Below are 17,830 nucleotides of genomic sequence, written 5' to 3'. Positions count from 1 at the left end.
CATAAGATTCATGCATTCAAGGTAAGGGGCTGGGCATCTGAGGCGCGGCCAACCAGAGCCACCTTATTGGCAGACAAAGACTGAGGGTGTGTACTGTGTACTGGTGGTGAGTTAACGTGAGCAGTCAGAATATGAAAAGTCTGTTACTTTGGCTGAGCGCCACATAGCATCATAAATAATACTTCCATTCACATCCATTATATAAAATTAAAGTTACATATTAAAAGAATAGATAAAGCTCACAACATGTTGTGAGCTTGTAGATCTACTATTTTAGGTGTGCGACAATGGCACGCAACCAAGTATAAATCAGGCTGATGTTTTTTTTTACATGGCTCGTTTTCAGTGTGACACTATACACAGTACCAAGTACTGTATTTATTTGTGTTTAGTAAAAGCGCATACACTGTTCGATCAGGTTTCTTACACATGATTTCTTTGCTATTTCAAACTCCAAGTTACAAGAGACAAGCTGTGAAATAACCATCAAGTTGCACTCTCCATCAATTTGGTCAATAGGTTTAGTGAGCCACTGGAATAACTAAGGCTGAATACCTGAAGCTAAGAGAGATCCATCTACAGTATCTACCCCATTTGTAGAGTAAGCCACCTGAGAGGGGTGTGTGTGTGTGTGTGTGTGTGTGTGTGTGTGTGTGTGTGTGTGTGTGTGTGTGTGTGTGTGTGTGTGTTATGGCTGACAAATTTCGCTATTCGAAAATGATTTGAATGTGAAAAAAATTTATAGCATTTGAATGCAAAAAAATGCCATTCGAATGTAGTTAAAAAAATAAAAAAATAAAAAATATTTCATTTTAATATTTATTTTTATTTTTTATTTCCTGAACTACCAAAAACAAATGAAATCAAATGCTTTCATCATGTCACGCATGATCAACATCATAAAGTTTGAGTGCATGCACTGCACACAGAGTTAAGAACGTACTGTAGTCGCTGCCACACCGTGTGTGTGTCTGACTGGTCACGCTGAGACACACCACATTGGTCCAGCAGCCCTTAAAGTTTCCCCCCATAAACGTCACTTGAAAGTTGCATTTAAGAAACTTTCATAATTATGACAACAGCGAAAGTTTTTATGTAACATTGTCGTTTGTAATGTAGAGGAGTTCAGCTCTGCTTCTCTCTGTCCGTGTGGGACATGCAGTTATTGACAGAGCGGAGCTGTAGCTCCGCCCCAGCCGATCTGCAAGAACACAACGCGTCGCTGATGCACGCGGTGTGGGCTTATAGGTCAGCTCAGCTGTGTTCCCTGCGCGACACTGTTGCACACAGAAGCAAAAACTGCGCACTAGGCAGGAACGCACAGACAAAGCGGTGATGGGTCACGAGAGACCCTCAATATATATATACACTATAATACTCTCCTCTTATAAAAAAACCCCGTAAATTAAAGCCATAACCCTTAACTAATATAGTTGGTTTCACTATTTTGTTTAGCCTGTTATTAGAGCATTTGTATGTGTGCACGTGGGTGCTTATTATTGTATAACTATACATTTCATATAATTTTATATTAAATATATATATATTCGAATAATGTGTGTGTGTGTGTGTGTGTGTGTGTGTGTGTGTGCGCGCGTTTGTGTGTGTGTGGATTCCACCTATGTATGTGTACTTGTGTCTGATGAATGGCAGGTTGTGTGGACTAACGAAACATACTCGATGACATTTCAGTGTCCTTGATAAATTGTCAACATTAGAATGAAATTGAACAACAATTTCAGCTCCTGTCCGTCATTGGCACGTGTTTAATGTGAGGTGATCACAGATTCCATCGGAGGTGTCATAACATAACATTTACCTCATCTCCTTATCAAATGTTTGCCATCATAATTGCTGTTGTTTGCAAAGCCTAACAGCAATCTGAAAGATTCCTGCTAAAGACACACAAAGGTGTGATGTCACATGACTCCCAAGCCTGTGCAGAATCATGTGTGAGCAGCACTGGGAAATAAACAAAAACAATAGCACACAAACAGTAACTATCAAAAGATGCTTGTTAAATGTGTGTTTCTGGGTTTCATTTTCTGAGATTTGGTCCTGTAACGCATGTACGGCGTCAAGAGTCACGCGAAAATGTGAAAATGACACAATGTTGTCATAATGAATGGGTAAACAAAATGTTGTGATCTTATGCTCGTGTGTGTGTTTTCTTACCTTGCTCACGGCGTTTGATCTGTTGGATCTGGTCCACCGTGCTCTTGAGGATGTGGCACTTGTCTGGCTTGACGTTGAGGCTGGCGATGTCACCCATGTTGGCTGAAAGCAGATCGGCCAGCTCCTCGATGTAGCGGCATTCCAGCTCCCGCCTCCGCTTCTCCACGCTATGCAATGCAACATACAGATAGGTATCAGTAAACAGTTTAATGAAACGTTGAGGACAAGATGAGGGCCAGGAGGAAAGAAAGGTGGCAATGACGGAGGAGAGGATGTGGACTGGACAGTGTAGTGTCTCAATAATTAATGCTCTAAAAGAAGATCCCGCAGAAAGAGATAGAGAGACAGATAGGAAGGGAGGGGTAGAGAAAGGGAAAGGGTGTGTGTGTGTGTGTGTGTGTGTGTGTGAGAAAGAGAGAGGCGGGGGGCATGTGAGAAAGAGAGAGAGACAGCCTATCAGATGGAATGAGTGAGTGTGAGGCAGAGAGGAGGAGAAAGAAGAATAAGAGACAGAGAACATTAAATACATCCTCTGTGTGTGTGTGTGTGTGTGTGTGTGTGTGTGTGTGTGTGTGTGTGTGTGTGTGTGTGTGTGTGTGTGTGTGTGTGTGTGTGTGTGTGTGTGTGTATATATATATATACATACTGTACATACATACACACGCCTTCACCCGGACGTGCAATCGGATGTGCGCATGCGCGGGAGTATTTTTTTTATATTAACCCTTGAATCGCGATACGGCTTTTGATTTCGATACACTGTATCATACGTAATTTTCGGTTCGATTTCGATACGTATCGAGTATCGTGACACCCCTAAAGCCTAGTGTATACTTCGTCGTACGATGGTACGGCACACCAAACATACCATAGATCTACAACCTTATAACACAGAGTCCTGCGACCCGTTGTGAGCTTGTAGAGCTGTCCAAGCTGCAACCCCTGCTTCCTCACCGGATCGTAGTAACTTCTGTTATGCCCCCTTCTGTGACGCACACAGAACTGCATCACCCCTAGTAATGCGTCTCATTCTATGAGGATAGCACTACCCGGGTGATGGAAAATAGTGCTCGCCTCTGCCTAGGGGGGATAATTTACGATTCCGTCCCTATTGGTACATAACTCGAACGCCGCTGAGTCGGCTCTAGCGGCCTTCGCAACGTTCGGCGCGGCGACTTGCTCGACTAATGGCTCGCACAGCGGTACCTCTCGTTGCTCAAGCCTGCCAGAGACGGCGCACCTCCGACGTTGTAACATTTTACAGTTAGTATCTTTTTCGGTAGCTTCTTGACAAATGCTTGCCCTCATCTCAAATTCCAGAAACCTCTGCTAATACTTATAAATGATTAAAGGGATATTTCACTTTAAAAAAAACTTTGACATTTTATCGTCTACTCAGGCCTTTGTGAGCCCCCCAGACTGTTTTTAAGTTGCTCGATTCAGTATTTAGATATTTGATATTCCTTTTATCAGACACGCCATATAAACTCTATTTTTAACATGTTAGATTCATCAAAAACACCCGTCCTGCGCGAGGGGGCCGTGTTTTTTCAATTACTTTTTTCATTTATTTTTTTGGGGGGAAAAAAATGTATACAAAAAATAAATAAAAAAAAGAATCGAAAAAAGACACGGCCCCCTCGAGCATTAGGCCCAGGGTGAGTCACCAGAACCAAGGACGGGTGTTTTCGATGAATCTAACATGGTTAAAATAGAGTTTGAAGTTACAATGGGTTTGTATAGGAAGTGGGCGTGTCTGATAAAATGGATATCAAATATCTAAATACTCAATCGAGCAACTTCAAAACTGTCTGGGGGGCTCACAAAAGCCTGAGTAGACGATAAAATGACCAAAAGTTTTTTTGAAAGTGAAATATCCCTTTAAGTATGAAAATTAAATAAAAGTACGAAGTGGAGCAGTGTATTCAACTTTTTTGTTTTGGATTATACATATACATATATATATATATATATAACTTTTAGTCTTTCTATTTTACCTTACAGTATAATATAATCCAGGCTCTTGAACCACCCAAATTTTCCCTGGGAGAATTACTGTAGGTTTATCTTATCTTCATAAATTCTGAAATATGTGACGCTGCTGGAAAATCCTGTGGTCTCTGATATGTGGGCAACAGAGATAAACAGTAGATCTGCCTAAACCACTTAAACCTTCCATTCTTAGTAAAACAGACCTGAGTTACAACTGTACTTGGACGTTTTTTTTCCCGTCTACACCAAATCTCTTCACCAAAAATAGCTCATCTACAAGCCTGCATTGTGAGCTTGTACATCTGCTATTTTGGCAAAATGTTCCCCCCAGAATAGGGATGCTGGGATTCAAGTGGTTAACCACAAGGCCTTCAAATATGTTGAACATTTTCGAAATATTCGTTTTTCAAAATGTCCAACAAAATATATTAAAAATATATTATATATATATATTATATATACGAATATTATCTATATACACTAGATCTACAATGATATACAAGCTCACAATCTGCTATCATTAGAGAAAAAAGGCACTTTTGGAAAATGTTTGCCTATAATTAATGACATGCCCAAAATAGGGACACCAGGGTGAAAGTGGTTAAAACCTAGGATGGACCTTCTCAGTGGACTATGGAAGGAATGTTAGCATGTTTTCCCTCTGGTGGTTTAAAGTGTGGATAAAACATCTATGGTTGGTGGTGGCTCAGCTGGTTAGTGTGAGTACCATGCAGACATAGATAAAATGACATCATGCTGGGTTCAAATGCAGCTCATGGCCTGTGTTGCATGTTTTCTCTCTCCGGTCTGTCTTACTGTATTGTACTAATAAACACAGAACTTTTTTTAATTCCTACATAAAATAATCTACCTTTTCCAGTAATAATTACATGGAATAAAGGCCACATTGAGCTTTCACTGTGTTTCATGGCGATATGACGTAGTGTGGGTATGCTATTCAAAAACAAATGTTCTGGTAAAAGTTCATGGTCATGAGAAATTACTTCCTTTTTGAAAATAGGCACGTTTTTCTCAAATGAATACAAACGGCAAATGTCAACTGATATCTTGACATTCAGCTTGTTTCGAGTTTATCAGGTTGTAGCGTTTTCAAATCATTGTAAAATTAAATGATAACTCAAGGTGGAAGAAAACGAAACAAAAAAACAACTAGCTCTTAAGGTGCATAATAAGAGGTTAACATAATAAGCCCAACAGATTAGACCAAACCAGAATGTTTGTAAACAAACAGGTAGGAATATGTCAGAGTGTGTATGCCTAGTTGCCTACCTGCAGACTTACAAGTCGGACAAAACATTGGCAATTATGCAGAAATCATGTTGTGTTAGGGGCTTTAAAAGCAAAACCTCTGCACACAATGAACTAGACTTTTTCTGTTTTCCTGCTTTGAACTATAAACACACACAAAACAGAAATTATTTGTGTTGTCATGATTATTTGGTCTAAAGATTTGAGTGTTTATCTTCAAAATGGGAGACTACAATGTAAAATCCTGAGTGCTAATTTACCTCTTATAAAGTGTACACATTTTTGGTTCACACTGTACAAGTTAAATTAACACCAGTGATTTGATTTGACTGTGTAGACTGTAGAGGTTCAGATAAGGTTGTTTAGTGTATGTGTTCCTGTGTAGGCTATGAGAGTAGGGAGGGAGTGCCATCCTTCCTACTCCGATGACCTACACAGCGACAGAGCTACGTGTCAATGCACAGGTTAGACGAGGAAAGCACAGGAGTGAGTTGAGTGGGTGAGAGGAAATGCTAGAAATTGACAGGTGATAATATTCGCCTGTTTGCCGCACTCCTGTGTTGTGTGAGAACTGTTGTAGTCTTTTAGTGTTATATATGAAGTTTACCACTTTTTGAATGTATTAGTAGAGAGCTGGGTAAGAGGCCTTGTCAGATACAGGGTGACAGAAGGACTGAGACAGAGGCGGGAAAGTTTGCAGCCTGCTGCAAACTGACACTCTAAACTCTCACCCAGTCCACTCAGTAATGTAATATCATACCTGGAGCTATTTAAAGACTCATTACAAAATACACAGACCACCACAGTAATAAGAACCTAGACACACAAGTTAAGATGCATGACTTGTGACACAGCACAACATAGATTCGGACATTAGGATATCCCAGCCTAAAGTCAACAGGTTACTTATAGACAAGAACTGGCAAATGTAAGACAGGGGTTCCCGGTTTGACCAGTCAATGTGACATGGACTTGGAGAGGTCAAAGCTCTCAGATGGGTAAAGTGTTTTACGAATAACATTAATGAATGTACTTGGATTACACTGTGACGACATTCATCTCATGTATAAAGACACCCTGAATCCTGTGAAATCCTAGGCAGACCTGCAGCGGTCTGCTTCAGCTTGTGTTATTGGCTTATGTATGGCTGACTATTTGAATAAACTAATATGTGATTATATTCGTCGTTGTCTGTCGTAACTTTGATTAATAAGTTAACAGAACAAGCCCATGAGTACATGCAGTTATGGTGTGTGTGAGAGGCAGCCAGCGGGAGTCACTGAGTGCATGTGTGACTTACGGCCTGATGTATGTTTAGCACTATGTGTATATATCCCTGTCCGTGTGTGTGGGAGACAACAACAAGGAAAAGTAGGTCAGCGCATTGCCCAGCTCGAACACGCAGGCGCACTGAACATGAGAAAGAGAGAGAAACAGAGTGAGCTTGCGCAGGTCAGTGGCTGCGTGAGGTTGCTGTAGAAACTGCTGTGCTTGGCCTGTTACATCAGCTTCAACTAGGCCTCGAAGAGGACACCCCACTGTACGTGCGCACACACACACAAATCACACACATACATTGAAAAATCAAGTCTTCAGAAGGCTATTTGATGCCTTCCAACCATGAGAGATGGATATCTGTTTCATGTTTCCAACTTAGCCACAGTGGTCATACAACAGTGTTGCACAACCAAACGTGGGTATTGTCTGTCAGTCAGTCACTTAGCACCTGACCTTACGTGCTGTGGCGGTGAGAAGTGAGCAGTTGCTTATTTCACTGAGTGTGCATGTAGTGCTGCCTACAGTATGTAACGTCAAAAAATATGCTTCTCTGTTTAACCCCATTGTCCCTATTCTGAGCATGTCATCATAGGCACACATTCGGGGAACTGACGAATATTCCCTGTGATTTCAGTGAAGGGTGTTGTAGAGGAAAGAAAGGTATAGACTAAGTATAGACCCATGGGTGACCCCGGTCATCAAAGTGTATAGGGTTTAAGTGGTTAAAATACTTCCTACTTCGTCACTCGAATGGGATCCATCCCTTTCAGGTGGTCAACTGGAGAAGACGGTGCATATTCATCTCACGTGATGGTGAGTGGGGTGTAGTGTTTGGAATTTTAGCCACCCTCCCAGTGACCACCTGACCACTGAGGTGATGCATGTTTTGACCATATGCTGCAGGTAGGAAAATAATATAAACAATTTTCCATCTTATTGGATCATTCTATTTAGTAGCCATAGAGTGGATTATATGACGAGCGCTAATGATCTTCATCCTCACACACTGCAGCCCTTGTATGCATGCATAATCTAAGTTCTTATGACTTTGACAATGAAAGAAGCAATAGATTGTTCTACAAAATGGGAAACTCTCGATGATCAATCAATGCAGCATCAAACAATAATTATTACTAAGGGTTACTGAGGGTGGATGTTTGCTGTGTTTACAGCCATTGGCTTTATCTGCTGCCAACTTGAAACACTGGAGGCAGCTCCAAATTGAGAACACACATAGCAGCCCACGCTGTACCACCACGCTACTAGCATACTGCTGAACTCTGCCTTCTCCGGTCATCATCGCTCCACCCTACTCCCTCCCGGCCTCCACAATGGTGGACTGACCTTCCCGCTCGAGCCAACGAAGCTGCAGAGCTTCCCTCTATTTTCTGTTGTAGCTCCGTAGCGGTGCTTGTTAAGAAGGAACATTGTCTGAGCAATCAGACTCCTCCAACTGTTTCTACATGTGTGCTTGTTGTGAACCCAAGACAGGGACTTCATGGATAATGGATTTACTGGCCTTTGTTTTTTTTTCTTACTGAACTAGTACTTGAGTAAGTCTTAATCCTGACCTATGAGTGTTGGTTGACTACCGAGAGGGGAGCCGAGCAGCCAAAATTGAGCCAAGATTTTTTGGTTTGTTTCTTGCCAAGTTTCGGTGCTATTTTTGTTTTTCACAATAAAAGCTCTTGGCTGTTGCGCAATGGGGTGAGTGTTGGCAGCGTGGTACAGCGAGAAGAGATTCTTGCCCAATCAGAAGACCTGAGTTCAAGTCCACCGTCTGTCCAGTTGTTTTGTGGCGCTCAAAACTCCACATGGAGGGAAGCCAGCAAGAAGAGAAATGCCAACCCCCAAGGCCTCATATAATATCATGAATAAAAATAAACAACTTGAATTTTATACAGGCTTTTAGTGCCTCTCCCTTCCTGTTACACTGCACACAACTGAGGCTGGCAGAAAAAAAACAAATGGGAGAGATGTCCAAATGTGACAAAAGTGGTGAGCAGGGCTGTAGCCATAACCACAAGATTGCCATGCAGCAGTGGTTCCCAAACGGTGTGCCGAGGAACACTGATGTGCCGTGGGATTTTGTGACAACCACACATTATTATTGCAATGTATACAACTATACAAAATGGTAGGATTATTTTTTTTTTTTTTGGAGTTGATTTTGTGTTGCGTGTTGATTTTCCCAATACAGAGGCAAATTATATACCTTCAAAAATATTTTGACTACTTTCAACCTGCCGTCCTAATTTTAAGAGGTATGTCATTATAAGCAAATACAATGTAAAATACGTTTCGTTTACCGGTATCTTTTTGCACACATTTTTGAAAATAGCGTATCTTATAGACTGCTATTTTCCCAATGAGTACAGGTGTGCCTTGAGATTTTGACTTGCCCTTTAGTGTGCCTTGGGCACGAAAAGTTTGAAAGCCCCTGCCATACAGTGGGACTTGGAGGCTTCCCATGGGGTTGTAAATATCACTGCCTTAAATTACTTTTACAAACCCTGGGTGTGGAAGTTCAGTGTTTTTTTTTTGTTTGTTTGTTTGTTTGAGGTCAAAACCAAATCACAACAACGCTACTGAGTACCATGAAGCATAATACCACTTGAACAAACTGTGGGTGAGGATGTCTCACAACAGACGTCAATGTCAGATAGCAGCAACAGCAGGGAGAATGAAACTCAGGAGAGGTACAGGAGCGAATAGGAGTCAAGAACCAAACCAGGATCATTAAAGGAGAGATCCGGACATTTTAAGTGTTATCTTTGATGTGTCGCTAATCACTCACCATCATTGAAAGGGACGTTGAGTTATTTCAGAGAGTCCCGTGTCGTCCAGTCTGTCGACCCCCTCCGTTGGCATAATGGGAGCCTGTGTAAGAGTGAAAATCGTCTATTATAAGCGATATAAAGTTAGTTTTTTCTCTACTACTGCTCATCGTGGACTCTCATGATACTCAAACGTGCACTGAATGTCGCGAGCGAGCTTCCGTTTGTGCAGAACTTGATGACGCTGGTTGCTTGTTTCTTCCACAGAACCTGGCGTCTGTGGAAGAAATAAGCAACCAGCATCATGTCGTTCTGCACGAACGATAGCTCGCTCGCGACATTCAGTGCACGTTTGAGTATCATGACACTCCACGATGAGCAGTAGTAGAGAAACTAACTTTGTATCGGTTATAATAGACGATTTTCACTCTTACACGGGCTCCCATTATGCCAACGGAGGGGGTCGACAGACTGGACGACACGGGACTCTCTGAAATAACTCAACGTCCCTTTCAATGATGGTGAGTGATTAGCGACACATCAAAGATAACACTTAAAATGTCCGGATCTCTCCTTTAAGATTAATAAAAAATAAAAATGTAATTAAATAATTAAATAATGAGCTTAGATTCTGGCACTAGATAACTGAATGAATGAATAACCTATATTTAAGTCTATCAATAAATATATATGTGCAGTCTATCATCAGTGAATACAGACCATTTATCACATTGCCAATGTCTCTGAGATTTTCTAAATCCCATCAGCTCTGTCTACAGTCTATTGAATTCTTATGAAGTAGTAATTTGGCAACATAGGTTCGATTTAGGAGGCGTCTAAGAGGCATAAAAATATCATAAACAGCCCTTTAAAATATATAAATACAAATAAATATGTAGTTATATTTGTAATCATTCATCACCACACATTTCAGCAATCAACCCTCCAAAACAAAGGCCTATGTCACTTATCAGTCCAATGACCTCTCCCATGTATCACCACAAAGGTTTCCCTGTCAATAGTAAGCTAAACCCGGTGATTCAGAATGGGTGTAGTCAGTACCCAAAATAATTACTTGAACATGCACACACGGTGACGTTTAAGGTAATGATCTATATTGTCCTGTCCCAACACAAGGTTCCTATATGTGAAAGCATGTGGCCAATTCCATTGCCACCATCACCTTAACCTTCAAGACAGAACATAATATCTTCTCCATCTTGGGGCAGGGTGGTATCTGTGTGTATCTGTGTTTACCTTTGTCCTGACGTGTCGCATGGAGAGGCCTTCCTCTTCCGGGAATCCGGTGTGGCAGGGTCCAGCGGACCTTCCCCTACTGCGCTCATCTTCAACACACCTGAGGCAGGAAAAAAGAGACATCATTTAGCAGTAGCACAGCATTTCAGTTTTTTCCAAGCACCTTGCAGATTCAGTAAAGCAACTCCTATAAGAGCCCTGCAGGTGCAAGACCAGCAAAGCGGCGCTGTATGGTCAACTTACAGTTCATCATGCTTGGAGAAGTTCAGTACATACTCTGACAACACACTTGCTATCGGCACCAAAAATCTTCATCAGAGCATCACTAGTCACAATGATACATTTTCTTTGGACTGACTTGGGGCTATTATTTGTTTGCTTTGAACGATGTGTCGCAACTCAAATGATGTGAAGGTGTGACCAAAGTGATGGGAATGAACAGCCCTGATGAGGTTCACCTCTTTATTTTCTCCCCTTTTCTTTCCTTAAATTTAGAGTAGGCAATTATATTTACCCCCTTTTTCTCCCGAAGTAGTCGTTATGCCAATGAATTCCTCCCCCACACTTCTTTTTCTGTGTTGTCACTGCTGTTGTATCCTACTGACTCCAGTTAGGAGCTCCCATCATCCCGCCCAACACTCCCCGCTGACAGGTGCCGCCCCAGCCCGTAGGAGTACATGCAATGACCGATATCACCCTCCCTCCTCGCCCGGCTTCCCTCCCCCGAACACGGGCCAATTGTGTTAAAACTAGAAAAAGTGCTCCTCGGAGCACAGGTCTCCGCCAGGTCAGGTACGTTATTGTGGCCTCCTGGTGGCGCTATAATAGGCCAATGTGAAAAGGGTGCCATTTATTCTTAGGTCTTTCACGGCAATCAGACGCTGCATTCATGATTTGAGGCATTTTGTTCCAAAAATGTGTTTTGCTAAATTAGACCTGCTGGTGGCGCTATAACAGGCCAATGTGAAAAGGGTGGCATTTCTTCCTCGGCCTAGTGGGAATGTGCGTGTGAAAATTCATGGAAATCGCAAGCTGCGTGCATAGTTTGAGGCTTTTTGTTCAAAACGGACCAATCCTGCAAACTTTGGAAGCCAACCATAGGCAATGAGGATGGAATATGGGAAATCGGACAGATTCGTGTCGATCACATGACTATAGAGATACTGTGTACCGATTTGCATGACGTTTGGATAAAATCTGTAGGAGTAATGTAAAAAAAAAGGTTTTGCACAAATCGGCCTCCTGGTGGCGCTATAACAGGCCCATGTGAAAAAATTGGGGCAGAGGTTCTGAATTGGCATCCAGGGAGTGTGTGTGCACAGTTTCGGAGCGACCGGGACAACGGTGCCAGAGATTAGCTGCTAACACACAGACAGGACACACGGACGGACACACGGACACACGGACGGACGGACAGGGGCGAAAACATACTCTCTCGCCATGCCTTTCGGCCTGGCGGAGACAATAAACAAAATCAGTGCTTACAGCACAAACAGACACCCTGTCACTCCCAGTGGACCTGCGGTGGCTGAGCATTTTGCCATGTCCCCAATTCCTATCATTTCATATCTCTGCAGCGGCGTCTCTTTTGGTCTCTTCCACACATCAGATTTTCTGTAGCCATGGCAACAGAGCACGCTGCAGAGTGTGCTACAGTGCCTGGTAAAAAATATTCACTTTTTCCACAAAAAAAATGTTACAGCCTTATTCAAAAATGTATTAACTTTTTTTCTCTAAGTTTTACAAACAGTACCCCATGATGACAAAATAAAAACGTTTTTTTAGAATGTTTTGCAAATGTATTAAAATAATTAAAAATGTGCATACGTATTCACACCCTTTTCTATGACACTCAACATTTAGCTGAGGTGCATCCTGTTTCCACTGATCATCCTTGAGATGTTTCTATAACTCTGCCTATGGTAAATTAATTTGATTTGACATCATTTAGAAAAGGCACACGAATCTCTATCAGGTTGGAGCACAAACCAAGCCAAGAAGGAATTGTCTGTAAACCTCTGAGACAGGATTGTATCGAGGCACAGATCTGAGGACGGTTACCAAAAAACTTTCCGCAGCATTGAAGGTCCCAACAAACACATTGGTCTCCATCATACGTAAATGCAAGAAGTTTGGAACCACCAGGACTCTTCCTAGAGCTGGCCACCTGGCCAAACTGAGCAATTGGGGGAGATGGGTCTTGGTCAAGGAGGTGACCAAGAACCCGATGGTCACTCTGACAGAGCTCCAGTGTTCCTCTGTGGAGATGGGAGAAGAGGGAAACCAATCCTCAGTTAAAGGAACATGACAGCCCATATGGAGTTTGCCAAAAGGCACCTAGATTCTCTGGTCTGTTGGAACAAAGATTGAACTCTTTGGCCTGAAAGCCAAGTGTAATGTCTGGACAAAACCAGGCACCGCTCATCACCTGGCCAATACCATCCCTACAGGGAAGCATGGTGGTCGCAGCATCATGCTGTGGAAATGTTTTTCAGCAGCAGGAACTGGGAAACTAGTCAGGATCGAGGGAAAAATTAATGCAGCAAAATACAGAGAGATCCATGATGAAACCCTGCTCCAGAGCACTCTGGACCTCAGACTGGGCCAGAGGTTCACCTTCCGACAGGACAAGGAGCCTAAGCACACAGCCAAGATAACAGAGGTTCACCTTCCAACAGGACATGGAGCCTAAGCACACAGCCAAGATAACAGAGATCAAAGGAATGGAGCCTAAGCACACAGCCAAGATAACAAAGGTTCAACTTCCAACAGGACATGGAGCCTAAGCACACAGCCAAGATAACAGAGGTTCACCTTCCAACAGGACATGGAGCCTAAGCACACAGCCAAGATAACAGAGATCAAAGGAATGGAGCCTAAGCACACAGCCAAGACAACAAAAGGTTCAACTTCCAACAGGACATGGAGCCTAAGCACACAGCCAAGATAACAGAGATCAAAGGAATGGAGCCTAAGCACACAGCCAAGACAACAAAAGGTTCAACTTCCAACAGGACATGGAGCCTAAGCACACAGCCAAGATAACAGAGATCAAAGGAATGGAGCCTAAGCACACAGCCAAGACAACAAAAGGTTCAACTTCCAACAGGACATGGAGCCTAAGCACACAGCCAAGATAACAGAGGTTCACCTTCCGACAGGACATGGAGCCTAAGCACACAGACAAGATAACAAAAGGTTCAACTTCCAACAGGACATGGAGCCTAAGCACACAGCCAAGATAACAGAGGTTCACCTTCCGACAGGACATGGAGCCTAAGCACACAGCCAAGATAACAGAGATCAAAGGAATGGAGCCTAAGCACACAGCCAAGATAACAAAGGTTCAACTTCCAACAGGACATGGAGCCTAAGCACACAGCCAAGACAACAAAGGTTCACCTTCCAACAGGACATGGAGCCTAAGCACACAGACAAGACAACAAAGGTTCACCTTCCAACAGGACATGGAGCCTAAGCACACAGCCAAGACAACAAAGGTTCACCTTCCAACAGGACATGGAGCCTAAGCACACAGCCAAGATAACAAAGGTTCACCTTCCAACAGGACATGGAGCCTAAGCACACAGCCAATATAACAGAGGTTCACCTTCCAACAGGACATGGAGCCTAAGCACACAGCCAAGATAACAGAGGTTCACCTTCCAACAGGACATGGAGCCTAAGCACACAGCCAAGATAACAGAGATCAAAGGAATGGAGCCTAAGCACACAGCCAAGATAACAGAGATCAAAGGAATGGAGCCTAAGCACACAGCCAAGATAACAAAGGTTCAACTTCCAACAGGACATGGAGCCTAAGCACACAGCCAAGACAACAAAAGGTTCAACTTCCAACAGGACATGGAGCCTAAGCACACAGACAAGATAACAGAGGTTCACCTTCCGACAGGACATGGAGCCTAAGCACACAAACAAGATAACAGAGGTCACAGGACATGGAGCCTAAGCATACAGCCAAGATAACAGAGGTCACAGGACATGGAGCCTAAGCATACAGCCAAGATAACAGAGGTCACAGGACATGGAGCCTAAGCACACAAACAAGATAACAGAGGTCACAGGACATGGAGCCTAAGCACACAGACAAGATGACAGAGGTCACAGGACATGGAGAGTGTCTTTAGGACAAGTCTGTGAATGTCTTTGAGTGGCCCGGAGCCCAGACTTGGACCCCATTGAACATCTCTGGAGAGATGTGAAAATGGCTGTGCACCAACGCTCCCCATTCAACCTGATTGAGAAGATCTGAAAAGAAGAATGGGAGAAACTGCCCAGAAATAGGTGTGCCAAATTGTAGCATTATACTCTAGAGGAATCGAGGCTCTAATTGCTGGCAGAGGTGCTAATTAAGTAAGTATTGAGTAAAGGGTGTGAATACTTATGCACATGTGATTATGTAATTGTATTACATATATTTGTAAAAAAATAAATAATAATAAATTAATACATGTTTGAATAAGGCTGCAACATAACAATGCAGAAAAAATGAAGGGCGGTGGACACTTCCACTAGGCACTGTATGAGGGAATTCTATGAGCTCATGCGAGCTCGCAGTCAGACACAGAGGCAACGGTACAGTACAGCACAACTCCAATACAGAATGAGAGGAGGGTACAAAGATAAGATGAGGGCACAAAATGTACAATTTTGTGTACAACTTCACTTACTCACACAGATAGTGTCCAAAGGTGTGACAGGGATATGAACTGGCACTGTACATTAGCAGATACTATTTGAACAGATCTATAAATATTTACACACGTGCAGCTGAGCGACTGCATCTGTAAAAAAAAAAAAAGCAACCAACTTACATGCTGCAGTACCGACATTAGAGTGCTATGAATGCACACACATACAAACATATCCTAAATGCTACTGCGCACAAAGCATTGTAAATCTCCAGGCGGGGGGAGTGGGGTGGGGGGGAGGGGGTTGGGGAGACAAGCCGCTATTGTCACGGTGCGGGCCACGCCGCTCACAGGATTGCTAATCTTCTCCGGACTAGCCTCGTTTACATTTCACCTCAGTTCACCCCTCTCCTCCGCCCAGCCCCACGCCCCTCCCTGCACGCTAGCAACATCTGCAGCAGCATCTCCGTTCCATCCCCGCGTCAGGATCTGTCTGTGTAGCCATGGCAACAGAGCACGCTGCAGATTGTGCTGCGAGGGAATTCTGCGAGCTCACAGACACACAGAAACAACGATACAGTACGGCATGACACCGAAGTAAAATGACAGGAGCGTACAAAGATAAGATAAGATGTGAGTGCACAAAATGTGCAATGTTGTGTAGGCTACAACTTGAGTGTGTCCAAAGGTGTGACAGGGATATGTACTGGCACATTAGCAGATACTATGTACAGTATCTATAAATATATACACGAGTACAGCTGAGCCACTTCAGCTGTAAAAAAGAAACAAACAGCATATGTGCGTGCTGTAGAAACCAAGATTTGAGTACTGTAAAAGCATGGATGTGCGTGAAAAACGAATGAACACACAAGACGCCATTGACACAGTGCGGGGCCTCACTGTTCACTGTGTTCAGTGCTCACAGGATTGCTAATCTTCCCCGGACTAGCCTCGTTTACATTTCACCTCAGTTCACCCCTCTCCTACTCCCCCCCCACCCTCCCTGTGCGCTAGTAACAAATGGTGCTTTAAAGAAGGAAAAAAATAAAGCATCTCTCCGTGGCAATGAGAAAGCAAAGTATACTGATGCACACATCAATAGGACGTGAGTAAAAATAGCAATGGGAGCTATTTTTCCACAGAAACCCCAACTGCTTTCCGTGCGGCACTTAAGATATCGAGCCCAAGATTCTGTGGTCAGTGAAATAGCTTGTAGCTTTCCAGCTCCTTCTAGCTGCTCCCGTCTACTTCAGGTGCACTGTGTGATGTTCTACTGTGGACACACACATAGACCAGGCTAATGCTCTCCATACACCGTAAGGCTTTTTTAGAAGCTTACAGTTCAGATTTACTGTCACATTTAACAGAATGTTAAATGACAAGTCTTTTATGAGCCACTTTGTGTTTTTAATCCCAACACTGCACACGCTGAATGATTTTGCAAAGACCAGCAGCCATGTGATGTGTGACGCATTATGTTGTCAGAATTCTTTCTGAGAATTATTTGCAATCGAAAAGCGGCAACAAACCCCAACTGGCACAAAAGCCTCATGGTAACATCAAAACACCATGCTATCGAGACATCAAATACAACCAAAGAGATACATACAACCTTTTAGAAAATTCATTATATGAATGTGGTCATTTTCCTTAATATGTTTCATATATGACATTTTATGCCATATATCAATCCTACAACCTCAAACTATATTTAATAGCTTCTGGCATATATGCACACAGCATACATAACATTAATGTACTAGTTAAATCCAAGCTGTACTATAAGACTAATTCTCATGTAAACTCCTACTTAAGAAAGATCCTACTGGATTCCTTATAAAACCTTTCTGTATGGTATGGAAATTATTGTATAGATACCGTCTCAATCACGATAATTGCTCTGCTACTGCAAAGTCTAAAATGGTGCGATGTGGCTTTTTTAGAAGCTTACAGTTCAGATTTACTGTCACATTTAACAGAATGTTAATTCAAAGTCTTTTATGAGCCACTTTGTGTTTTTAATCCCAACACTGCACACAATGAATGATTTTGCAAAGACCAGCAGCCATGTGATGTGACGCATTATGTTGTCAGAATTCTTTCTGAGAATTATTTGCAATCGAAAAGCGGCAACAAACCCCAACTGGCACAAAAGCCTCATGGTAACATCAAAACACCATGCTATCGAGACATCAAATACAACCAAAGAGATACATACAACCTTTTAGAAAATTCATTATATGAATGTGGTCATTTTTCTTAATATGTTTCATATATGACATTTTATGCCATACCAATCCTACAACCTCAAACTATATTTAATAGCTTCTGGCATATATGCACACAGCATACATAACATTAATGTACTAGTTAAATCCAAGCTGTACTATAAGACTAATTCTCATGTAAACTCCTACTTAAGAAAGA

The 17,830-nt window shown here is 42.5% G+C and overlaps 1 protein-coding gene across 1 annotated transcript in view; it reads right to left on the bottom strand.

Moving 5' to 3' along the window:
- Window positions 1-1,254: 1,254 nt before the first annotated feature.
- The window catches only part of LOC308102856 (nuclear receptor coactivator 1-like), a gene marked incomplete at its 3' end in the record, with an annotated part of 53,132 nt that continues 36,556 nt past the window's right edge, over window positions 1,255-17,830 (bottom strand). The window contains exons 3-5 of the mRNA XM_080452710.1: window positions 10,749-10,848; window positions 2,176-2,342; window positions 1,255-1,277 (exon numbers count right to left, since the gene is read on the bottom strand). Of these exons, the coding sequence (XP_080308836.1) occupies window positions 1,255-1,277; window positions 2,176-2,342; window positions 10,749-10,837 (279 nt within the window). The 5' untranslated portion in view covers window positions 10,838-10,848. The remainder of the gene's footprint in view (window positions 1,278-2,175; window positions 2,343-10,748; window positions 10,849-17,830) is intronic.

The sequence above is a fragment of the Gymnoscopelus braueri genome (assembly GCF_963280865.1).
Source record: "Gymnoscopelus braueri genome assembly, chromosome: 16".
In the NCBI taxonomy this organism is placed as follows: Eukaryota; Metazoa; Chordata; class Actinopteri; order Myctophiformes; family Myctophidae; genus Gymnoscopelus; species Gymnoscopelus braueri.
This window is presented reverse-complemented; position numbering and strand designations above follow the sequence as displayed.